This window comes from Stegostoma tigrinum, chromosome 1, assembly GCF_030684315.1.
Source record: "Stegostoma tigrinum isolate sSteTig4 chromosome 1, sSteTig4.hap1, whole genome shotgun sequence".
NCBI lineage: Eukaryota > Metazoa > Chordata > Chondrichthyes > Orectolobiformes > Stegostomatidae > Stegostoma > Stegostoma tigrinum.
In genome coordinates this window covers 57,185,744-57,211,626 of record NC_081354.1, presented here as the reverse complement: position 1 = coordinate 57,211,626, position 25,883 = coordinate 57,185,744, and the positions used below count along the sequence as shown (strand labels likewise).

Below are 25,883 nucleotides of genomic sequence, written 5' to 3'. Positions count from 1 at the left end.
CAGCTCCACACTTTGTTATCTACACATGGTACCATCGTAGGTATAAAGTATCTGGTACATAATCTTGGTTATGAAGAAATAAGTGAAAAAGTTCAGCACAGTCCTCTTAGTAAAGAAGTAGAAAATTAAACAAATAAAATATCAAACGTTACAGTTCTTTCCTGAACTGGGAGCCTGCAGATGCTACAAGCTGGGCTTTCTCCAGGAGGTCCCATTCTCTCCCACGCTGGATCAAGAGCCACCCGGGCATACCCGGCTTCAACGCCACTCACAAGGCTTTAGCCCTGAACGCCACTACCACTATACCTCACGGCTGCTCACAGTGAACTGCCTCTACTGCCATCCTTTGACACCGCTCACCGCTGCTGCCGTCCACGCTCACGCTGGGCCCTGGCTGCTGCTATGCTCCTATTATACTCAAAGTACTGCAAAAGCTAATTAAACAAGTATCTACAACTTGCTGTGGGAGGCAGATCCTCAGGTGGACAAACACAGAACTTGCTGGTGAAACTCAGCAGGTCTGGTAGCATCTGTACAGAAAACAGTTACATTTTGTGATGCTTCGAACTTATTTCTAGATTGGTCTAGCTCCTACTTTCAAGGTAATGTCTTTTATCGGCCTCCCATCTTGGACTCCCCAAGCAGTACAAAGAAAAAGATTCTATCCATTCAATTCCTTTCTAAAAATCTACAGATCCAAATCAAATTGCTCTTAAACTTCCATTTTTCAAGCAAAATAAGCTTAGTTTTTATTTTTGTCATCAAAATAGTCATGATAATATTTCTGAAATCCCTCTGTGCTCCTTTAAAAGATATCGACCTCTACCTCAAAAATATTCCAGATGTTTGAAAAAGCTACCAGAAAGATCAATGAGGGCAGAGCAGTTGACATTATTTATTTGGACTTTAGTGAACCCTTCAACAAGGTTCCGCATGGTGGACTAATTAGTAAAGTTAGGTCACATGGGATTCAGGGTGAGCTTGCCAATTGTATACATAATTGATTTAATGGCAGGAGCCAGAGAGTAATGGTGGAAGGTTGCTTTTCAGACTGGTGGCCTGTGACCAGCAGTGTTCTAAAGGGTCCTCTTTTGTTTATCGTTTATATACATGATTGGATGAGAATATAGAAGGCATGGTTAGTAAGTTTACAGACAACACCAAAACTGGTGGTATATTAGACAGTGAAGAAGATTTTCTAGAATTAGAAAGGGATCTTGATCAAATGAGTCAATGGGCTGAAAAATAATAGATAGAATTTAATTTGGCTTACTGTTCTGGGGATAGGAAAGATATTAAGCGGAAATAGTTCAAAAGAGATTTACCAGGATGTTGCTGGGTACGGAAGGCTTTAGCAAGAAAGGCTGGGGCTGGGTAGGCTGGGGCTTTATTTCCAGTGGAGCGTAGGAGGTCGAGAGGTGACCTTACAGAGGTTTATAAAATCATGAGGGTCGTAGATGGACTTAATGGTAGGTGTCTTTTCCCTAGGTAGGGGGGCATTCCAAGACCAGGGGCACATTTTTAAGGTGACAGAGATTTTTATAAGATGAGGGGCATACAGAGGGTGGGTCACATGTGAAATGAACTTCCTGAGGAAGTGGTGGATGTAGGCACAAGTACAACATTTAGAAGATATTTGGATAAGTACACAAATAGGAAAGGTTTGGACAGATATGGACCAGGAGCAGGTAGATGTGACTAGCTTGGTTTGGGATTATGTTCAGTATGGACTGGTTGGACTGAAGGGTCTGTTTCCATGCTGGCATGACCATCAGGCCGAACCAGGGCATATACAAATTTTACAGTATATAAGTTGGGAGGGATGCAGTTTAGCTAGCCTCTTTATTATAAATGCTAATATTCCATTAATCTTCCAAGTTTTTTTGTACTTGACAATCACATTTTAGTGATTTGTGTCACTACATCTATTAATAACTCCACCACGCCTAAATCTTGCTTCATTCGAATACTTGGATTTAATTACTTATGGCTCAAAATGGATCACTTCTCGCTTGTACGCATTGAAATCCATCTGTTTCTGTTTTGGCCCCTAACTTAAGTTACCAATCTCTAACTTTAATGTTCCAGCCTGGTTGTCTACACCACTTAATGTTACACAAAGTTTAGTGGCACTGTTTGTACAGCCAATACAGGAATATGTACTGAAGTGAAGAGGAAAAATGAAACATTACAAGTGAAAAGCCAAGTTGGCGGTATTTCTGGAGGTTTGACCAAGCAATGTTTGGTTGTCTGCAAACACTGTGGCATTTGCCATATAAAGTTTAGGCTCCTTTATTGTTTTGTTTTAACACTTGACATGAGAAGTTCAAGAACCAGAAGGCTACCTGCGACCAGGAAGGAAAACCAGGCGCACAGAAGAGGAGAAGCTAGTTTTCTCCTTCTGCCTTTGCACTGAGCAACTGAAAATTCTGTTATCTTCTCAAACAGTTCGCTCCTCATCTCAATCTTAAATTGAAGGCTCCTTGTTTTTAAATTGCATCCCGCATTCTACATTCCCTCTGTCTACTTCCACACACCAAACAAAAGAGGAGAAACATTCTCTCAGCACCGAGATTGCCAAATTCGCTCAGTCCAACATGTTTCAGTAACAGTACCACATATATCTAAGCTCTGATGAGCATAATCCTTGCCTGCTCAATCTTTCCCCAGTAATCAATCTTCAAATTGAAATCAGCCTGGTGAATAAGGTCTCCAATACGAGTATATCCGTTTTTAAATAAAGCAACCAAAGCTGTATGGACTTTTCCCCAAGTGTTAGATCATCAATGCCCTCTATATATGTAACAAGATTTTCCTATTTTTGTACCCCTTTCACAGGTAATAAAGGCCAATATTCAATTTGACTTCCTAATTACTTGCTTTTCCAGATGCCAAGGTTTTGTTGTTCGTGTACAAGGACACCGAGATGCCTCTGCACCACAGCATTCTGCAAGTCTCACCATTTTGATAAACTGTTTTTCCATTGTACCCAAAGTGCTCAACCTCATTTTTCTCATGTTATACTTAATCTACCACTTTATTGCCTATTCGCTCAACCTGTCTATATCCCTTTACGGAATATTTGTGTCCTCCTCACAAATCCATAGCTTGTGTCAAAAGCCCACTATTATACTAGCTCCAGCTTCACTGAACAAATGACTCTTAATTTGAACACTTGCAACGCAACTTCGTCACATTGTAAAATGAACAGCAGAACAATTATCACCATAGTAATTAGATGGACACCAGGCCAGCTAGAGATCACTTTGAAGATCTGCTTATAATGAGGTTGTGGGCATAGAGATAACAAGTCTGTCAATCAATGGTGAATGGTACTTGTTGGAATTAATTGTTGAAAAGCCACCCTCTCAGTTGTTATTTCAAATTATAAAGAACTTGCACAATGCTAGATAATTATCTTAGTAGAAAAACATGTACCTTCACAGTGACTGCTTCAACTTGTCTTTTGTTCTCAGGTGTCACTGCCTCCCGTGCTATCAACTGCTCACAGCCAACATTCATAACAAGCTTGAGCCAAAAATGAGTTACTTTCACGAGGAGGTTGCTTTAAACACAGACATAGAACAGCACAGGAACAGGCCCTTTGGCCCAACTATGTTTGTGCCAATTGTGAAGCCATTCTAAAGTAATCCCACCTGCTTGCACGTGGTTCATATCCTTCTAATCCCTGCCTGTTCACACGGCTATCTAAATGCCTCTTAAACATTGCTTGCATATCTGATTCTGCCATCTTCTCGGCAGGCTATTCCAGGCAGCTACTGCCCTGTGTGTAAAAAGCTTCCCTTACACATCTCCATTAAACTTTTCCTCTCTCACATTAAACTATGCTGTCTAGTATTTAGTATTTCCACCTTGGCGAAATAAATTCTAACTATCCCAGTGCATGTGTCAAATGAGCTGCCAGAGCAAGTGATGGAGGCTGGTTCAATTACAACATTTAAAAGGCATCAGGATCAGTATATGAATAGGAAGGGTTTAAAGGGATATACTGCTGCAGCAGTTCTAAATTGTGCACAGACCCAAAAACATTGTTTAGATGCTCATGAAAATATTCCAACGTGTTAATAAATTATTCAAAAAAATGTTCTTGAAGTTTCTTTAGAAAGAAAACATTAGAAATAAAATTTAAGTCTGAGAAATAAAGAGATTATTCCCCAAACTTAAACATAATTTGCAGTTTTGTTGTCCCTAAGCTGCATACATTTGAGAGTCTTCAGCCCTGGTCTTGACAATCATGTTCAACAGTTTTACAGTGGTTGAGTGTGATCCCAAAGTAAGTGGCTGTGTATCTGCAATATATAGGAACTCCATACTGATTGCATTTAAAAGCGTAGTTTGGAGATGGCACTGAAGCACAATGGTGAGTTTCCTCAAATATTCAAGATTAGCCTGATAGAAAGAAAATATGCAGTTAAAACAAACAATATGAGATATTTTTAAGGTTTTAGCAAAGATTTGTAGCTCAGGTTGTTGACTTGCTCACCGAGCTGGTTTGTTTTCGTTTAGATGTTTTGTCACCGTGCTAGGTATCATCACCAGTGAGGTCTCCAATGGAGTGATGTTGTTCTACTCTGCTGGGAATTTATACTGTCTGGTCTGTTATGGTAAGTAGTGTCATTTCCAGTTTTGTTCTGTGTGGATTTGTATTTGGAGCCCAATTCTATGTTTGTAGATTGCATTATGGGTTTAGAACCATACCTCTGGGAATTCCCAAGCTTGTCTGTGTTTGGCTTGGGCTACGTTATCCCAGTTAAACTGATGGCCTTCATTGTCAGACTGTACTGATATGAAGGAAAGTTGGTGTCATTTTGCTGCTAGATGGTGCTTGTGTATTCTGATGGCTAGTTTCCTTCCTGTCTGTCCAATTGTAATGTTTGTGGCAGTCATTGCATAGTATTTTGTAAACTATGTTGGTTCTGCATGTTGTGGGAATGGGGTTTTTAATCCTCAGTTTGTCCCAGCATGGCTGTGGGAGTGTGTGCTTGTGCATTACCATGATTCATTGTCAGTTCTGATATGTTCTTGATCTAGGGCAGTGTGGCCATTGTGTTAGGGCATACCGTGCCCTCTTGTTGTTGCCTGTTTAGTTGGTACCTGTGGATGAAGTTGTGGGGATATCCATACATAGCAAAGGTTTTGTATGGGTGCTCTTCCTCTTTCCTGTGTAGTTCTAGCATGTTGCAGCGATTAGTGGTCTATTTAAATAGAATCCTAACACAGCTTTGTTTGTGGATGTTGTGGTGGATTGCTGTGGAAGTTGAGGTTATGGTCAGTTTGGGTTGCTTTTCTGTATACGGAGCTTTGGAACTCCCCATTGGTCATACATTCAACTCTGACGTCTGGAAACAGAAGCTGATTTTTGTTTACTTCTCTTGTGAATTTATTCCCAGTGAACATGTTGTTGATGAGGTGGTGGATCTCTTCTAGTTTGGTGCGTTTAATCATGACAAATATGTCGTCCACATACCAGATCCGCAGTTCAGGTTGAATGAGTTGGAGGGTAAGGTGTTCTTGTCTTCGTGCGACAGCCTCTGCAATGAGTCCTGAGATTTGTGATCTCATGGGTGTGCCATGAATCTGTTTGTATACTTGACTGTTTAAAGACAAAGTGTGTGGTGAGGCACAAGTCTAGTAGTTTGAGTTGTCATTGCTGCTGGTCTGCATTTCTGCTTCCTCTAGTAATGTGGCCAGTGCTTCTTGGGCTAGTGGGATGTCAATTGATACGGATTATGCTGTGACGTCAAAGATACCATAATCTCATTGCTGATTTTTATGTTCTTGAGGGTATTGAGGAATTCTTGGGGTGGGTGGATGGAATGGGGTGATCCGACGATTCGGTGTTTCAGTCTCTGTTGTAGGTCCTTTGCCAACTTGGTTTACAAAGCAGCATGTAAAGACTGCCACAAACATTACATCAGACAGATAGGAAGGAAACGAGCCATCAGAATACATGAACATGAGCTAGCATAGCAGCAAAACAACACAACAAACTTGCCTTAATATCAGTGCACTCAGACAACGAAGGCCATCAGTTTAACTGGGACAAGTAGCCCAAGCCAAACATAGACAAGCACAGGAACTCTTAGAAGCATGGTTCTCAACCTATAATGCAATCAACAAACATATATAAGGTTGGATCCTATATACAAACCCAATCAAAACAAAATCAGAAATGACATTACTCACCATAACAGACCAGACAGTATAAATTCCAAGCATAGTAGAACAACATTGCTTCATCAGAGGCCTCACTGATAATGTTACCGAGCATGGTGACAAAACATCTGAACATAAACAAACCAACTCAGCGAGCAAGTCAGCAACCTCAAAGTAGTTGAGCCTTTCTAGCAATGGCCCTTACAACTTTACATTTTCTACCATGACTTGTATACAATGTTGCCACATGAATACTTAACCACTTCATATCAAATCACCATCTTTCTCAATCATCCCTAATATCTCTAAATTTCTAGAAAGAAAATCCTATTTGCTTCAAAAATGAGATTTACAATTAAACACAGTAAAAATTTTTATTTAAACAATTTGAATAATGCAGAAACAGTTGTACTCTCTCCACCGCCAAGCGAATAAATTCTTCAGTGTTCATATTCCTTACAGCAATTAAGCAGAACACTAAACATAACTGGCAAGTGTTACTCAAAGAAATGCAGCAAAATGTAACCAGTACAATAACTATACTGAATATTGGCAACACAACATGCAATTTAGGGAAAATGCATTCCATTTAATAATGTAAACTTACAACACTATTCTTCATGCTAAGAACAATATTAAGTAAACCAAGAGTCACAGAAAAGTAGAAATGCATCAAAACATGATCATGATTTAATAGAAACAAATAACAAACATACATTTCAAAACCAGCCTGTACTCACTTAGTTGCATCACTTAAAAATTGAAAATGCATTTAAAAGTTTTGGTAGTTTTTTTTCCTTCCATGATTTGTGACTTAGTGTTGAACTTTGAATATCTACAAATACTATCACTCTTTACTGTGTTTTTTTTCAATACCAAATCAAAAATAAATTAAATATTCAAACAAGTCTTGAGTCAAGTGCTGACAACAGCAAAAGGTAGACAAAATTATGGTCCTGTAATCAAAATGTAACTGTTGGCAACTTACACATCAATCTCCATAGTTAGACATATGGAACCAGTTTATTTGCCACTATACAATTGTAACCATTACTCTGTTTGCTTTTCACGAGTTTTATGAAGCCATTAACTGTAGTGTCCAGAACAAAGTGTTGCTTTGTTTCACATGGCACAAATCAATCTTGCCTGACATATGTCAGTATTTCTATAGCAGCTTTTGTTTTTCAAATCCTATGCTTCAAGGCTCCATTCCAACACTACTTGCTAAAAGCTGTAATGTAGCCCCTTTCCATGTAGTGCTTCCATCAAGTGCAATCATCTTAATCTTCTATTCTTGCTGGCAAGACAAGGTTGTCTGCCCTCTTCCACACTGCGTTAAATGCTTGCTTCTAATGTGGTCATCAAAGAAGTGCTAAAAAGTTGAGCTACTTCATGAAATACCATTTCAATGCAGAATCCAGTATTCAACATTTCCAGCATACTTTAATCATAAAGGTTTGTCAATTACTGTAACACCTAGAAATAGACAGAAACAATTAGTTATAATCTTGTGATCAAAACAAAAGTTGCTGCATAGAAATTTGAAATTAGCCATGCATGCAATATTCTTGCTTGAGGAAAGGATAAGGATAAAGTGGGTAAGCCCAGTTGTTGTCATGACATTCTGTCCTAGGAAAGGAAGCTGGAAAAGCTACCTGATCCTGTAGACAAGGAACATGTGCTTCACACAGAGTATTAGGATTAATACCGACACTTTGTAAAACACTTGGCTGAAGTTATGCTAAAACATTAGCACACGATGCTTTCACTGGGAAATTGAACAACAAAACTGCAACTCTACAGAATTGTGCAAATTGCAAATTTCAAACAAAATCCAAATTGACAGTGATTACTCTGAAAACACAAAATTTCCTTCAGAGCAGATATTAAATACATGGGTGTACAATTCCTGGGGGGCAAAACAGAAATCAATGAATTTTTTGGTTCTGACCTGTAATGAGGACAAAAAGATGGACATCTTTACAGGTGTTACTTCTTGATTTCATTGAAATGGAATATGAAGCTATGACCAAATCATTGCTACTTTCTGATCCTTGTGTCTGAACTTAATACACTTAGAAAAATGTCACCCTATCAAGACCTATAGGTGCAGATCTTCTGAATCAAGTATTTGTTGAGTATACTGTTATAAAAAATGCTTAGATGTCAATGAAGTTAACTTATTTACAAACTGTCTAACTAATTGTCTTTCTTCACTCTCTTCAGGTCACATCCTCATTGCCCAAGGCTCACTTAACCGTACCGTTGCCTTGATTTTACAATAGTGAAGGTAAAGAGGCAGGTTTGAAGAGTTAGTGAGCTGATATGGGAATTGAAACTCAGCTGTTGGCACTGTCCTACAATGCACACTTAACCAACTGAGCTGATGATCAGAGACAATGGAAACTACAGATGCTGGAGAATCCAAGATAACAAAGTGTGGAGCTGGATGAACACAGCAGGCCAAGCAGCGCTGACGTTTTGGGCCTAGACCCTTCACCAGATGACGGGTCTAGGCCCGAAACGTCAGCTTTTGCGCTCCTAAGATGCTGCTTGGCCTGCTGTACTCATCCAGCTCTGCACTTCATTATCTGAGCTGATGATCGCTCTTTTGACACTGGAAACTCAATATCCAAACAGGTAATGGTGTTTTAGAACACAGAACATAGAACACACAGTAAAGGCCCTTCAGCCGACAATGTAATGCTGACCTATCATTCTACTCTAAGATCAAACTAACCTGCATACCCTACATTTTACTATCATCCATCTGCCTATCCAAGAGTCACTTAAATGTGTCTGACTCTACTAACACCGCCGGCAGCACATTTCACGCATCCACCTCTCTCTGTGTAAAGAACCTACCTTATGCTCCCTTGTAATAGTCATTTCTGCCCTGGGAAAATGTCTCTGGGTATCCACTCTATCCATGCCTCTCATCATCATGTACACAAATTTTTTTAAAGCAATGTTGTTTTGTCCTCTTAAAAAAATGGCACATAACAAATAACTTTTTAATAATAGTTATTTCCTCATTTCTACATTCCAGTTCCTTTTGACTGTTGTCTCCTAACTACTTTTGCTCTGCTTTGCAAATGTATTCAAACTACTGCAAACACTTTCAATGTGTATCATTTATCCTCAAGGCTATCCTTTACTGTCTTCAGGCTGGAATTAATTATAATTGTAGACAAGAATGGAAATCTGAAACAAAAGCAGAAAATGCTAGAGAAACTGAGCAGGTCTGGCAGCAACTGTGGAGACAGAAACAGAGCTCAATCTTTTGACTTCAGTATGGGTCTTCTGCAGAACTGCTTAATTTTGATTTTGGTCACCTACATCACGATATACCCAATATGATAAACTGAAAATTCAACGTATTAAAAAGATCCCAGCACACTATTAACACTGATCCATAATCTTAGCCTCCATTAATGTAAGCTTACTGTTGTGTCACTGGCATTGTATAAAACAGATCATCGATGCTGAATGTTTGGGAATTGTACCTCAGAATATGTTAATTGTTGTTCAAAACTGTATATTAGGATGAGCTACTTTCATGTGTCGAAGAAGCTTTTTATGTCCCTAGGAACTAGCTGCGAAACAAATCTGTTCTCTCAACTAATCAAATCAAATAACCAGATTCACTTCACTGCCTGTAAGAATGGTGGACACAGATCCAATAATACCTTGCAAAAGTGAATAAGAAAAAAAAAATTGTTGGATAATATCATTAAAAATTACGTTTCATTTTACATGGCATTGGTGAGACCACATCTGAAGTAGCATGTGCAGTTTTGGTCTCCTCATTTAAGGAATATATAAATGCACTGGAGGCTGTTCTGAGGAGGGTTACCACATTGATACTTGTAATTAGTAGGTTATCTTATGAATGAAATGGCTGGACAGACTGGGCTTGTTTCCGCTGGAGTTTCAGAGTTAGAGGTTGCTTGATTGAATTCAATTAGATCTTGAATGGTCTTTGCACGATGGGCAATGGAAGGAGGGTTCCTCTTCTTGGCCAGTTCTGAGCTAAGCAGCGCTGTTTAAAAACTAGCGGTCACTCAGGGTCATGACAGACATTGGAACTCTTGTACCTCAAAGTTGGAGAGGTGGAATAATTGAATATTGTTAAAGTGGCAACTTGTTCTTGTTAGACAATGGAATTAATCTAAGGGTATCAGGTGTAAGTGGGAATGTGGAATTCAAAACACAAACTCATCAATCATGATTTTATTAAATGAAGGAGCAGGCTGAAAGAATCAAATGGACAACTTCTGCTCTTAGTTTGTATCTACGCACACGGGGAAAGAGTGGGGAAGTTAGATTTACCAGAAAGAGACAACACAGGCATGCTGAATGAAAGTGTCACAGATTATAACAGTAGGGGGTTCATGTTGAAGCTGTATAGAACTTTGGTTATGTCACAACTGAAATATTGTACGCAGTTCTGGTCACTGCACTATAGGAAAGATGTGATTGTACTGGAGATTCACTGAAGTAGAATGTATAATTAAAATCTTAAAAAGATAAATAATGCAGTTCTGCTTAAAGTTCATCAACTGGAAATGTTATCTTTTGTTTGCCACAGTTGTTCCATGACCTGCTATTTCTATTTTAATTTATTTAAATAATTATTGTTGAAAGCTGGTATTTATGGATAATAGCAAAAACTAGAATCTTACAAGATTAATGCTTATGAGTGAAACAGTGGTATAGATCTTACCTTTTGTCATAAAATACATGACACTGTATAGACAGTTTCAGAGAAAAGGCTGATTTTTCCCTTAAAATTTTAATTTTGGTTATAACTATGACATTCACGATTGTTAGATCTTGGGATGGTATCTTGGATTTAAGATAAAGTGGACTGGTGGTGGGTCATGTGACTTGCTTCAAATTCTGTCCAACAATGAGCCTATGTGCATTGGGTACTGTGAGAAAACTGGGACCTATACTTGGAAGAAGGGATAAGACAGGCAGTGTAGGCAGTGGCAATAGCAATTATCTGACTGTGTCTAACCTGCTAGTTTCCAAGTCTCTGGAAGTGGTGTTAGGAATATCAAACCTTAATTCCAACAGACAGTGAAATTGGGAGTCTAGAGGATAAGCAACTAGCATTTCCACCTAGATACAATGTCTACATGGTTCACATTCTCGTGAAGATGAGCTTTGAGAAAGGAAAAGACATAGAAAGCACTGTAGTTATCAGTTTGAGGAATTTCAAAGATATCTCAAACTCTCAGGCACAAAACAGACAGTCTTCAACATTCTCAGACAGAGAGAGAAGGATGATGGAGGGAACCAATCCTGCACAAAAGCTAGAAAAAGCTTGAATCTTTTAGTCACCAAACAGAAAACAAGTTGGAGCTTCACTCAAATTTTGGACAACTAATTGGACAGGATCTAAAGCAGGTAGGAATATTTGCCTAACCTGATTTAGAGTGAGGTATCTCCAAATTATCGCTCACATTGAACGTCAGCTCTGGGATTAGAAGACATCTGGCTGGCAGAGAGAACTGAAGCAAGTTTCAGGAGCCAGAACTAACTTGGCTGATTCCCGAAGAATGAAGTATACATTAAGAACAGCATAAAGAATAACCAAAGTAGATTTTTGAATATGTTAAAAATGAAATGGAGAATTTATTGCCTGATATAAGAGTACAAGATGGCTACTTAATAGAATTTGCACATGATGCTTTTAGTGCAGTTATCACAATAAAAGTCTGAAAACTTGTGTGATCTTCTGTGCAATTCCAATTTTTTTTGGAAATTCATCTATCTCTTTGTGGATTGTGGCAATATGCCTCAACACTGAACCACGGGGCAAGTGCAACATGGTTGTGCTGTGCTTACTTTTACATCAAGCTGTATGCCACTTGAGGAACACATCCAAAGCTACAACCATTCCCATAAAATTGGAATCAAAAATCAGAAAATAGTCATGCCCCTGTTGTCCCAGGACACCTGCAAAGTTCATTGTGGTGTTTTGCCCACCCTAGTGGAGGATAATGATTGTATCAATCTTAGAACCCTTTAACTTGCAGAAACATCTAAATGGCCAAAGACTGATATTTACGTATAAAATATATGTTAAAATCTGGTGATAAAGTCTCCATTTTGTAGCTCTTCAAAAAGGATGAAAGTTCGCATTTCCCAATATCAGCCACTTGGATATTCAGTAAAATATCTGGATCATTTATCAACCAGAAAAATATGGGAGTAAAGACATGAAATGCAAAATAATTTTGAACTGACTCTGTCGTGTCAAAACACCGAAGATAAAAGGTGCAATACTTCACTACACCTGCAGAGGGAAGGCTTGTACAGGAGCATGGTAAAATGGCTACTCTAGGTCATTTTGTGGAAAGAACTCTCCAAGGTGGCTGTAAAATACCATCGATACAATGCTGAATAGACAGCTACACAAACAAAGATGGAAAAGCCAGCAAATTGAGGTTTTTTTTAACCTGCATAACTTCTTCCTGTACTCATACACTGTGGTAGAAGTATCCATTTATCTAATGCTGGGTTGTAATATTCCACAGATGCAAGGTTACAGGAGCCATCATCCCCTCCGGCTACGTACAGCAGACCATTTACAGCACAGACACCTGCCAGGGGTTAAGAAGGCAAAAATAATAACAGGTTAATTGTTTGTTCCTCCATTATGTGCACAAAAGAAACAAACTTCCACTTGGACAATTTTACCTGCATTCCTCCTACACATATTCATGTCTGCAACTTGCTTCCAGGCATTTGCAGATGCATCATACATCTCCACACTTTTCCTCACCAGTGGGCCATCGTGACCTCCAACTGCATAGAGTAGACCGTTCAGAACTCCCACACCTGTAACAACAACGCAAACAATTTGCCTCTTATTGTCTTAAAAATTTGGTCTCTTCTGTTGAAAGTCAGGAGATATCCAAAATCTGGTAACTCCAAAATTCAGCATATACTCTGCAGGATTTATTACTGCTGTTTTGAATCAGTTTTGCTCAATACAGAACTAAGCCAGGGCCTTGGGTGCCAGGAGAGGGGAATGAGGCAAAGTACATTATTTTAACTACTTTGGCCACCACTACATTTATAAGTTAATTTTAATTGTATAGAAAGAATTAATATAGCCAAGGTCACAAGTTTGGCGCTCTCTTGTTTGAATAACATTTTTGACCATTACAAGATTGGACCCTATTTTGTCATAAGACAAAGATCAAAATGAAAAACTGCTCTTTACAGAACACAGCAGTGTAAGATGCCTTGCACTGCAAATAAAATTAAATCCCACGTCATTTACTCCAATGCATGCGAGAAAAGATTGTTCATTTATACTGCCCTTGTTTTCTGTCCAATCAGAAGGTCTCAGGATGCTTCAAAAGGAATAAATGTGCTCTTGAAGTGTAAACAGGAAATTAATCTCAGCAAATATAGTAGCCAATTTGTATGCAGCAAAGCCTCCCAAATAGCAATGAGATAAATGATTATAGATATGTTGAGAAACTAATATTGGCCAAGAAACTAGGTAAACTCTTTAGCTCCTGTCTAAGTAGTGTAATGGGATCATTTGCATCCACTTGAGGGTAGATGGAGTATCAGTTTAAAGTCTCATCTGAAATACAGCACATCTAGCACTCTATCATAGCACTGTCCTAAAAATTGAATAGCATTCAAAAGTAATAAAATCTCAGGGAAAAGATCATGTATAATTTCTCTACCAGGAGCTTACAACTTGTTTTTAAAAGTACAAAACATCGAAGTCTTTTCCTACGTATAATCAATTTTATAAAACCAAAATACCACCCCATGACTATTTGCAGATAATTCAGAAATGAATGAGTTTTAAGGTACTGTTATGAAGTATTTCTCCATGAGTTAGTAACTGATAATGGGGTGGTTTCTGCCTTTTATCTAATCATACAAAAATACAGCAGGAGGCAGCCTTCCAGTTCCTCAAATACTAAATCTTTGACAACTACAAATTAAAGCATTACACTGTTCTTTCTCCACATCTCTAGATTTTATCTGATTAAATTATTTTCAGAGTGTAGATTGTAACTTCCAGTTTCCTACCTGCTCCACTGCGCCGTGTACTCATTTCAGCAATGTAGGTCCATTCATTTTTCACTGAGTTGTAGGCCTCTACAGAACTAAGACACTGTCGTGATGCCCCATCATAGCCGCCCACAGCATACAACACACCTAGCAAAAATGTACAAAGAAATCTGTCTTAATGACAGGTTGCTGCTAACACCACAGATGACTTTTCAGAGCTTTTCATTTCGGATGATGTAAAGAATCAGCTTTAATATTACTTACTGTAAAGTAAGCGACTTAGTTAAAAATTTGAGGGATTAAAAAGGAAAAGTTGCCATGGTTACAATGGACTAGACACTGCTCTCTCATTCAGTAGTGTCAACAATAACTCACTCATGAGTGTCCACCTTGTGTTACTGGTCGAGGGGTCCTGTAGGTCCTTGTGTGGTTGGTGAGCCACATGTCTGACCACACATTTGGGAGGTGTTTCCAGGAGGTGGAATTGGTTCGTGGCCGTGAAATCTCTGGCATTCGTTCCTCGTATTTCCTCTTGTTGCCAGGTATTCTCAACATAATTGTGTCCCTTCATACAGGAGGCTCCTCCAATCAGTTTCTTCTGAACGAGGATTTTACACACATTGACACTTATGTTGCACTTCTTGAGGGAAGTGTGAGATGTGCTTCCTCACTCCCCTTCTGATTACAGTGCCTTCCTTAGGCTGAACGAACATGATTTGCTTTGGCAGTTGGCACTCCGGTATCCTAAGGCAGCGGCCAGCCCAGTCGAAGTGATGTTAAATGATCACAGCCTTAACGCTGGTACTTATTGGTTTTTACGAGGACACTGATGTTAATATGCCTGCTCTCCCAGCAGATACGGAGAATCCATCTCAAGTAGCACTAATGGTATTTCTCCAGGGCCTTGATGTAAGCGTTTCTATCTAGTAAAAGTTGTGGAACTGTATTGAAGAGCCAGAAGGACGACTGCTTTATATACATGGACCTTGGTGTCAGCATGCATTTACTGGTCTCTTCTTCCAGAGATGTGACTGTTGGTGGATTGTATACCCCGCATGGCACATCAACTGGCTTCGACCTAGGCACCAGAAAAGACAATGACAGAAACAACGCTGTCAACCCTGCAAGGTCCTCCTCACTAACAACTGAGGGTTACAGCCAACACTGGGAGAGCTGTGTCACAGACTAGTCAAGCAACAGCCTGACATGGTCATACTCACCAGAATCATACCTTACAAGCACTGTCCCAGATACCACCATCATCATCTCTGTACATTCCTGTCTCACCAACAGGACAGACCAGCAGAAAGGGTGGGACAGTGGTATACAGTCAGAATGGTGTTGCTCTGACAGTCCTCAACATTGACTCCAGGTCCCATGATGTCTCACGGTTTTAGATTAAGCATGGCCAAGAAAACAACCTGCTGATTACCGCATAGCGTCCTCCCTCAGTGGATGAATCAGTTCTTCTCCATGCTGAGCAACACTTAGAGGAAGCACTGAGGATGGCAAGGGCACAAAATATATTCTGGGTCGGGGATCTCATGTCCGCTGCCAAGATTGGCTCGGCAGTAGTACTACTGATCGAGCTGGTCAGGTCCTAAAGGACACAGCTACCAGACTGGCTCTGTGGCAGGTTGTGAGGGAATTAACAAGAGGGAGAAACATACTTGACCTCACCCTTACCAGTCTGCCAGCTGCAGTTGCATCTGTCCATGGCAGTATTGGTAAGAGTGACTACCGCACAGTCCTTGTGGAGATGAAGTCCCACCTTCATGTTGAGAATATCTTTCACTGTGTTGTGTGGCATTGTCACCGTGCTAGACAGGACAAACTTCGCACAGATCTAGCAACTCAAGACTGGGCATTCATGGGACACTGTGGACCATCAACGTCCAGCACAATCTGCAAGCTCATGGCTCAGCAAATCCCCCACTCAACCATTACCATCAAGCCCGGGGATCAACCCTGGTTCAATAGAGACCGCAGGAGGGTACAGATACCAGTCTTCAGCCAATTCAATTCACTCCACGTGATATCAGGGAACACTGGAGACATTGGATACTGCAAAGGCTATGGGCCCTGAGAACATTCTGGCAATAGTACTGAAGACTTGTGCTCTAGAACTTGCTGCTCCCCTAGCCAAGCTGTTCCGGTACAGTTACAACACTGGCATCTACCCGTCAATATGGAAAATTGGCCAAGTATGTCCTATTTATGGATGAGAATGGAATGGTATAGGTTAGATGGGCTTCAGATTGGTTTCACAGGTCGGCACAACATCGAAGGCCAAAGGGCCTGTACTGCGCTGTAAAGTTCTATGTTCTATACAGAAAACGCAGGACAAAGCCAACCCAGTTAATTACCGCCCCATCAGTCTACTCTTGATCACCAATAAAGCGATGAACCGGTCATCAACAGTGGTCAGTAATAACCTGCTCAGTGACGCCCAGTTTGGGTTCTGCCAGGGCCACTCAGCTCCTGACCTCATCACAGCCTTGGTTCAAACATGGACAAAAGAGCTGAATTCCAGAGGTGAGGTGACAGTGACAGCCCTTGACATCAAGGCTGCATTCAACTGAGTGTGGCATCAAGGAGTTCAAACAAATATGGAATCAATGGGTATCAGGGGCAAACTGTCTGGTGATTGGAGTCATACCTAACACGTAGGAAGATGGTTGTGGTTGTTGGAGGTCAATCATCTCAGCTCCAGGACATCTCTGCAGGAGTTCCACAGGGTAGTGTCCACGACCCAATCGTCTTCAGCTGCTTCATCAGTGACCTCCTCTCCATCAGAAGAGGGGATGTTCGCTGATGATTGCACAATGTTCAGTACCAATCATGACTCCTCCAACACTGAAGTAGATCATGTTCAAATACAACACGATCTCGACAATATCCAGGCTTGGGCTGACAAGTGGCAAGTGACATTTGTGCCATGCAAATACCAGGCTATGGCTATGACCGTGACCAATGAGAGAATCCAACCACTGCCTCTTGACATTCAATGGTGTTATTATCACTGCATCCCCCCAACTATCAACATCCTGGGGGTTATCATTGACCAGAAACTCAAATGGGCTCACCACATTAACACAGTGGCTACACCATCCAGGACAAAGCAGCCACTTGATTGGCCCCACATCCACAAGCATTCACTCCCTCCACCACCAACGCTCAGTAGCAGCAGTGTGTCCTATCTACAAGATGGACTGCAGCAATTCACTGAAGATCCACAGGGAGCACCTCCCAAACCCATGACCACTTCCATCTAGGACAAGGGCAGCAGATACAGGGGAACACCACCACCTCCAAGTCACTCACCATCCTGACTTGGAAATATATTGCTGTTCCTTCACTGTCACTGGGTCAAAATCCTGAAATTCCCTCCCTAATAGCATAATGGGTCAACCCCAGGTGGGCTGCAGCAGTTCAAGGCGGCAGCTCACCACCACCACCTTCTCAAGGGCAATTAGAGATGGGCAAGAAATGCTGGCCAGCCAGCGATGGCCACATCCCACAAATGAATAGAAAAAAAATATTAAAGCTGTACGTTTGACATTTGCCCACAATTATTCAATTGATTAATGCATGTAGTCCCACTGTCTGATGGATCAGGAAAAGTACAGGTTCAATCCCAGTCTCGCCGAGTTATTTGATCTGCAGCAATGGTGGTGGTCATGACCACTTGTAAATCAAACAGTAAAGACTGCTAAGGAACCCCCGGATTGCTATTAGTTAGTTACCCCTAACTCGATAGCAAGGTACAAGTACAAAGAGAGGGGTCATAGTCAGATGGTATAGGTGTTCAAAGTCTGGTGAACAACAAGCAGGAAACAGAAATGGAATCGGAGTATTCGGGGAGAAAATAAATGCACTACATTCGAACCAAGTTGACAGTAGCAGAATTCCATCCCGTAATGCTACAAATTTAGAATTTTTTTGACTTCATTTACAACAGACAAGCAGTATACTACCATCATGCATTCACTGGGGACATGGCTAGAGGAACAAAACAGATAACTTTATATTAAAGAAAAGCAAACTTCATTTGGCAAATCATTTAGGACTTATTAAAGCTGACTGACTGAACGGGTGCAAAGATAACCCCACTTTTTTTATAGAATCATGATTCCTTGTAGTCCGTTTCAGCAGTGACACAAAAGGTTATACGTAGCTCTTGTTTTGTAATTATAGAACAATAGAAGCAAATGTTCAATTCTCGTGACAAATTCCAACATAGCGCTTCAGTAACCATACAGATTAATTAAACATCACTCCTGTGACACAGAAGTTATTAACTTTTTCTGGTTTAGCCTTGGGGTGAACATAAAGTTGTTTTGGAAGTTGTAAAGCTTACACATTTAAAAGAAAAATATACCGGTATTGCTACCTGGCTGTAGTATTTTGTGGGCTAGAAACCAGAGATTATATACAAAACAAAAACAGAAATTGCAGGAGAAACTCAGCAGATCTGGCAGCACCTATAGATGCGGAGTCTCACCGGGTTGGAAATGTTAGCTCTGATTTCTCTCCACAGATGTTGCTAGTTGCTGAGTTTCTCCAGCAAATTCTGTTTTTATTTCAGGTCTTCAGCATCCACAGTGCTTTATTTTATTTTGACAATATACAAAATCATGTTAGGGTGAATTTAGACTGTAAGGGTTAAATGTGGTAAATGTATTTTTTAAACTTTTGTAGCAAAAATAAAGAGCAGACATCAGCTCATGAACCTTGGATCAATGTCAGGAAAATGTTAATGCTAATAAATCATTAGAGCCAGGGATGGTAACAGGCACTGATAAGGAACGGGAGAAACAACATCATCAAGGATAAGATAAATTTGACTCAGAAAGGACATCCATTCCTTATATTTATTTGAAGCAAGATTGAAGCCTGAATAATGAGATACTTATCATACAAAGGTAGTCAGTTTTTCTATATTCTTCATGGTCTTACTTCAGTCAAACTGCAGTGATACTAACCCCAAATCATTTGACTGAAACAACTGTAAACCTGTACTCAGTCTCCAGTGGTCGACTATCATAAATTACCATACAACTAGCATCTCAAACATGATACTCAGCTTGAACTATTGAAGTGGTGTTACAAAACGAGTGAGTGTAGTGTGTTTGCCATCCACAAATAGTAAGTTGACCAGAGGATGGTTCAATCAAGTATCAAAGGATCTGAAAGAATATAATGTAAAATAAGTGCTGAGGACAGAGGTCGCCAACAAGGGCTGTGTTGGTAGATTTCACACAAAAGCCACAGTTGAGACAACATCTGCACCTTGATAGAATTCATGCAGGACAGCAAGGAAGCTGCTGCATTAGTCGAACTCATGTGCGTAGGAGTGAGAAATATGCATTGGTAGATACTGTGCAGTCACTATAACTGAGTTGAACTCCACATTGGTAGAATTTGTGCAGGAGGGTAGAAAATTCCACATTGATTGAATTCACACAGGATTCAGTTGGGCTAAACCTACGTTGGTAAAATTCACACAGGGGATCAGGAAGTAGGAGACTTTGCTGGTGGTATCTACGCTGAGTACCCGTAAATTTTTTAATATATAACGTGGAATGGAGAGAAAGGGAGCTACAGACCTGGAATATGGGTTGGATGTCTCCATCACAAGATTTATAGCAGAACAACAGTCAAAAATAATTAGCAGCATGCTGAAGGACAGGTAGGATCTATGGAGAATGAAAATGTTGATGGATAGGTCAGACACAGGACAAAGAACAAAAGGGGGTAATTATCACACCACTTTATATCTACAGCTACGTAAACGAGTTAATGCTTATATCCAATAAGATAAAAAAGAAACTCCAAGTCAGTGGTTACAGCAAGTATTGATTTTGGTGAAGATGAGAGGCTAATGTGGCGAACTTAAAGGAGGAAATAGCTGAATATGGGGAGAGGGCAGGTCCACCCTATATGACAGATTACAATATCTACTGCACCATAGACATGGTGGCATTAATTAACCCCCAAAACCTAACAGTGATATCACACGTGGGATGTCTCAGAAGTTTAATTAGTTTTAATTTGAGAAGCTGAGAAACAACTGTGCTGGATTGTAATTCAATGTGAGTTCAGTAATTTTTAAGTATGATGAGACATTACAATGGCATTACAGCATTCTAGAATATGACTGAGAAATAGTTTCACAGAAAAGATAGAAGTATAGATAGCAGGAGCTGTACCAGAAAATGTAGAAATGTAAGGTGGAAATTATGGGTGTGTCCTTAACTGGCTTTCAAAAGAGTTTCTTAAAAGGATCAATTAAGCAGGAAACAGACTGGAATAAGTTATCCTACTGTGCACTTTCATGTGCTTTAAAGCTGTATGTGGAAAATAAATAACTACGAGAGTGAAGGATTAGCAATGAAAATAGTGTTTCAACATCGATTTTGTTCGGTTATAATCAGAAAACTCAAGTCATATTCATTGATCAATCTAATTTTATATTGTTCTGCTTAATTATGCAGATCTTAGTATTGTAACTCGTTAATCATGTGACTCAGCTTAGCTTCATTTGACAAAGAAAGCAACATGGGCTTGTCAACAGAGTGAAGACAATAACCTAATGTTTAAAATTATAGTTGTAAGGCTGTAGGGCATCTGTTCAGTTTCCAATATAGACTTCCAAGGTGAAACATGATAGAATATACTCCCAGGCTTGACTGCCCTTATCAAGGAATCATAGCCATAGCTGCGTCCTTACAAAGGTGTACAGGTAGTACAGTAATTGACTCAATGTAACCTTTGTATTATACTCAACTTTGTAACAATGAGTTTATTTACAATCCTGTAAAACAATTTGTAGGGATCAGTATTCTCTGTATTAATTTTGACTAATTAACGTCAAGGATAACAAACTGCTTTTAAGATGGGTTCAAGTCCCACTTGTTTCAGACGTGCGTAATAACATTTCTGAACAGATTGATTAGAAAATATCTACAAACATAGCAATTTTAAAACAATTTCAAACAAATGACTTGCAGAACAAAAAATGAACAGTCAGTGTTGATTTAATGGGAACTTCACCAATTAAACAAGTATTGAGACATGAGCTCAAGGATATAAGCTTTTGAACAAAGAGGTAAAGAACATTTCAAACTATCTTCTTATCTTTATAAAGTGAGAATAACAAAACTTAATGACGATGGTGGCCCTGTGGATAACTGACAACTTAAATAACCAGTCAGGAGATAGTGGGTGGTGACATCAGTCAACATCCATCATTCTTGACAGCCAGAGATTGGTCACATGTTTCTTACACCAATTAGCAATAAGCCATGCATTGGCAAGGCCAATCAGAATGTAACAAAATAATTGATCATGCTCAGTTCTGAGGAAGGGTCACCAAAACCAAAACTTTAACTGTGTTTTCTCCTCCACAGATGCTGCCAGACCTGCTGAGCCTTTCCAGCAACTTTGTTTTTGTTCCTGATTTACACTCATCCACAGTTCTTTCAGTTTTTAATTGATCGTGCTGCCAGTGTGCTTTGGAAAGAGTTGATAAGCACCATTTTTCAGTGACCAAGGCATGTGTGACAAGTTTGAAGTTATCTTGTTTCAATCAGGAGCAATCAGCCCTCAAAGCACGGGACAGAGGCAGAGACCCAATGTTGAGCTGCGCCCCACGGTGAACCAGAAAGCACACACCATGGCACACCGGTAACGTCAATGCCCTGCTTTAATAAGTCTTAACTTATAATCAAAGTGAAGTTTCTCGAGATACTGCACTAGATTGACTGCGGTTCCCTTACTGGCGAAAATCTGAAATGTACAAATTGATATTGGTATGAGAGATTAAATTTAAAGACACCTAAAGCTTCTAAAACTGGTGATCTCATCGTGATTGTGGCTGAATGGGAATGCCTGACATCATAAAGGTTCTCGGTATATGTGGCCAGCCAACAGTGTCATCAAGAAGGGGAAGCCTAGAGGCTGGAGGATCATTGTGAACCTGCCAATGACTCTAACACAACTAGTGAAAATGGCATTTAAAACAGTTTCTTCTCTCTACCACTGAGGTTGGACAAGATCTCTCTAGCAAAGATGCCCAAATACTGATCATAGCATGTCTGGAGGAAGTGGGTGTAGGGCAACTTTAAAGAGTTAGTTGCCTTCATCTGAACATGTTTGGATGACAAAGTTAAAAGGTGAAAAGGTCATGAGTTTCTTGGGATATAAAGTATGCTGTCAGGTTCAGAAAGCAATCAAGTTTGTGAAAAAGAATCAGGTTTGAGTGAATAACTTAAGGAAACAATTGCAGTGGAAAAGTCAGGAGAAAAATGGTTTCAAAAGACAAGTTCATACTTTAGAGTCAGGAGCAAAACAGTCAGCTATAATAATGCAGCAGCAGAGCACATCTGACTATTTTTGATAGGATGCTACAAATTATGCAAGATCTAACGGAAGGTAACAAGACAAATGAAAGGTTCTGATATCGAAGAAAGAGAAACACTTTAACAACCTCGCAGCGAAGTAGTTCATTCTCTGTGCAAACTTATGATGTTGGAACGAAAAGGGAAATCCAGTAGGCAACTGGTATTAGTCACAGCAGAGATGAGTGAGAGAAAGCTCTCCTGTCGTGACTTCTGCTGACAATGTTTTTAGTCACAAATGTAAAACGTTTTGTACCTCTCACCTCAACTACAATCAAAGGCTGAGGCATAGAAATAAAATCTGAGACTAAAATAAAGTGTTAAGAAGACGACCAGCTTTGCTGCGTAACAAGAAAACAAAATAACTTGTGTACGGAACGCGAGAAGCGTTTTTGTTGCATATTATCAGGGCAATAAACCTTTTCTGTTTGAACGCGAACCCGAGCATCTGCAAGTCACTGAAATAAATGTTAACTCTCTGTGGTTTTATATGTGTTTTTGTTCCTTGGCTGTTAAGTTCTGTCTTATACATATTGGTATTATGGTTGAGATTTTAAATTTATTTAACATTTTAGTTTATTTTTCCGGCTCCCTGGATCTGCAGCTACAAAGGTGGTAAATAAAAGACACGTGGGCATTCTTGCCTTCATCAGTCAGGCATTCAGTATAAAAGCTGGCAAGTCATATTGCAGCTGTAGAAAACTTGGGCCTCACTTCAAGTATTGTGTGGGGTTCTGGTCACCGTGCTATAGGAAGGATGTGGAGGTTTGGGGGATGATTCAAAAAAAGGTTTACCAGGATGTTGCCTGGATTGAAGTGTATTAGCTGCAAGGAATGTTGGCCTAACAGATAAAACAGATAGTTTTCATGAAAGTGTCGGAGGCTGCGGGACAATCCGATAGAAGTGTATAAAATTGAGAGGCTTAGGAGGATGTATACACGGGGCTTGTTTCCCAGGTTGGAAATGTCAAACGCTAGACGGCATTGGTTTAAAGTGAGAGGGGCAAAGTTTAAAGGAGATGTGCAAAGCAAGTTTTTTTTTTAAAATGCATAGTGATAGGTGACTGGAATGTGCTGCCAGCAGAGGTGATAGAAGCACATACAATAACAATATTTTAACAGGCATTTAGACAGACACTGAACTGGCAGGGAATAGAGGGATATGAACCGTATAGGAAGATAGCATTAGTTTTGAATGACATTGTGGTCAGCACAGACACTTGGGACAAACAGCCTGTACTGCTCTGTATTACTTTCTGAAGTTTGAGTTATACGTTATTGGAGGTCATATTTGCATGGAGATATGAAAGTGGATATGATTATGGAGTGTGCCTCTGTCAGTTTAAAAACATGTAAAGTCACATTGTAGCTCTAGGTGAGGTTTGGATTTTATTGTGATAGTCTGCCTCTCCCAGATGAAACAAGAGTTACAGCGCAAATTGATGAAAAGGAACACTAAATGCACTGCAGGAACTTGTCAATATTCCTTTAGCACCATCTTCTAAACTTGTGATATGTACCACTGAGAAGGAGAGCAGCAAGCATACGGGAGCACACAACCTGCAGGTCTCCCTCTTCCCCAAGCTATAAACCATCCTGACTGGAACCATTTCACTTTGCTTTCATCAATGCTAGATAAAAATCGAGCAATCCTACCCAACTGCACTGTGGGAATAAAATGCTGCAGCCCCGGTGGCATTAGTAAGAAACCAGGTTACCAACTTCTCCAGGGCAATTCTTGGATGGGCAATAAATGCTGCCTTTGTCTGTGACCTACGTGCCATGAACAATTCTTTTGTAAGAAGGGACAGGTTTTCCATTTATTGCACAACACAGTCGATTCAGCAGAACTCACCTCCAACAACACCTACACCAACACTACTCCTTCTGGTGTTCATTGGGGCTACATGAACCCACTCGTTTGCTTTAACATTGTATACCTCGACAGAAGATAAACCTGCAAAATTGAGAACAGATCAGTCAATCTCTCAAACTGTATCAAAATGACCTCTACAAAAAAAAAGATGTGATAAACAGCTTGTTTCTTTCATCCATGAATGTATACAAATTCGCACAGCTAACGATTTGTAAACATCAGACCTAATCCCTGCACGGCAAGTTGTGAGGCAGAATTCAATTTTGTTCCTTTCAAGCAAGCAGCCGCGAAAATGTCTGGATCATAGGATCCCAACAACCCTGACCAATGTGATGTTTCACACAATTTTTTTGAAGTGTGGACCCATTCCTTGCCTCATTTCTCTTTACTCTTATCACCTTCTGTTCTCACTTATTTTGAAGGAGATGTGAATGTACGTAAGAGTTAAGAGTTCTAGGGCGCAGCAGCAGCTTCCCCCTACCCGCCAACTTCAAGTGGCTATTCTTCACGTGTAAGCCTAGAAAATGAGTATCAGCAGGCTATCTGAGGGGATCAGTGAAGCCCAATCCTGCCTTTAACAGATATTCACATTTGTGCACTTTCTATTAGGGCATCACTGACTATTTAGCAGAAACTCAGGCCAAGGCTTCTTGCTCAGCTCAGACAAGGACCATCTGTGAAAAGTTAATTCACCAGCTTTTCATGGCTTTAGGCTTGTAAGTAAACTTGCCATCTGCTGGGAAAAATGCCTGGTGTGCCCTTTGGGCAGAAGCGATTTTATCCACCAGATGGACCTTAGTGTAAGGAGCCTGCTTTTCTTCTTTCCTTAGCTACCTTCATCTTTTCTAATTTATATTAGGCACATTTTTCCATTTAACACTATTGCTTATCTTCTACTGTGCAATTCTGACTTTCTGCATGATCGCTCAATTGTTGTCAGTCTTCCCATTTCTTCCACCACCCCACACACTCAACCCCAACACTAACTCCCTTCATCGTCAGCCTACAGTAGGTTGATCAATAGGCGTAAGTATACATATGGTACCTGTTGTGACACCAAAAAAAACCCACCCCCACTACTAATCATCATACTATTTTAGTACATTTAATCATTTTACATTTACTGCAAATTACTAAAATACCCAAATTAAATATGCTAAACTATTCCAAACAATTAAAGAACAAGATAAAGCAGAAGAGACAACTTGCCAAACAACTGCAAGTTATTTAGAATTAACAGTGACACAGCCAAGTGAAAGGTAAGCTTCCTTGTGGGTCTTTTCAGAGTTCAGCAAGGATGCATTAGAAAAGTAACAAAATAAGTGAATGATTTAGACTGACAGTAAGTGGCACCAACAATGCAAATACTCTAA

General features: G+C 39.9%; 1 protein-coding gene across 1 annotated transcript in view; it reads right to left on the bottom strand.

Moving 5' to 3' along the window:
* Positions 1-6,555: 6,555 nt before the first annotated feature.
* The window catches only part of klhl2 (kelch-like family member 2), a 204,751-nt gene continuing 185,423 nt past the window's right edge, over positions 6,556-25,883 (bottom strand). Inside the window, exons 11-15 of the mRNA XM_059645733.1 lie at positions 24,490-24,591; positions 14,251-14,379; positions 12,889-13,029; positions 12,648-12,791; positions 6,556-7,653 (exon numbers count right to left, since the gene is read on the bottom strand). Coding sequence (XP_059501716.1) covers positions 7,625-7,653; positions 12,648-12,791; positions 12,889-13,029; positions 14,251-14,379; positions 24,490-24,591 — 545 coding nt within the window. The 3' untranslated portion in view covers positions 6,556-7,624. The remainder of the gene's footprint in view (positions 7,654-12,647; positions 12,792-12,888; positions 13,030-14,250; positions 14,380-24,489; positions 24,592-25,883) is intronic.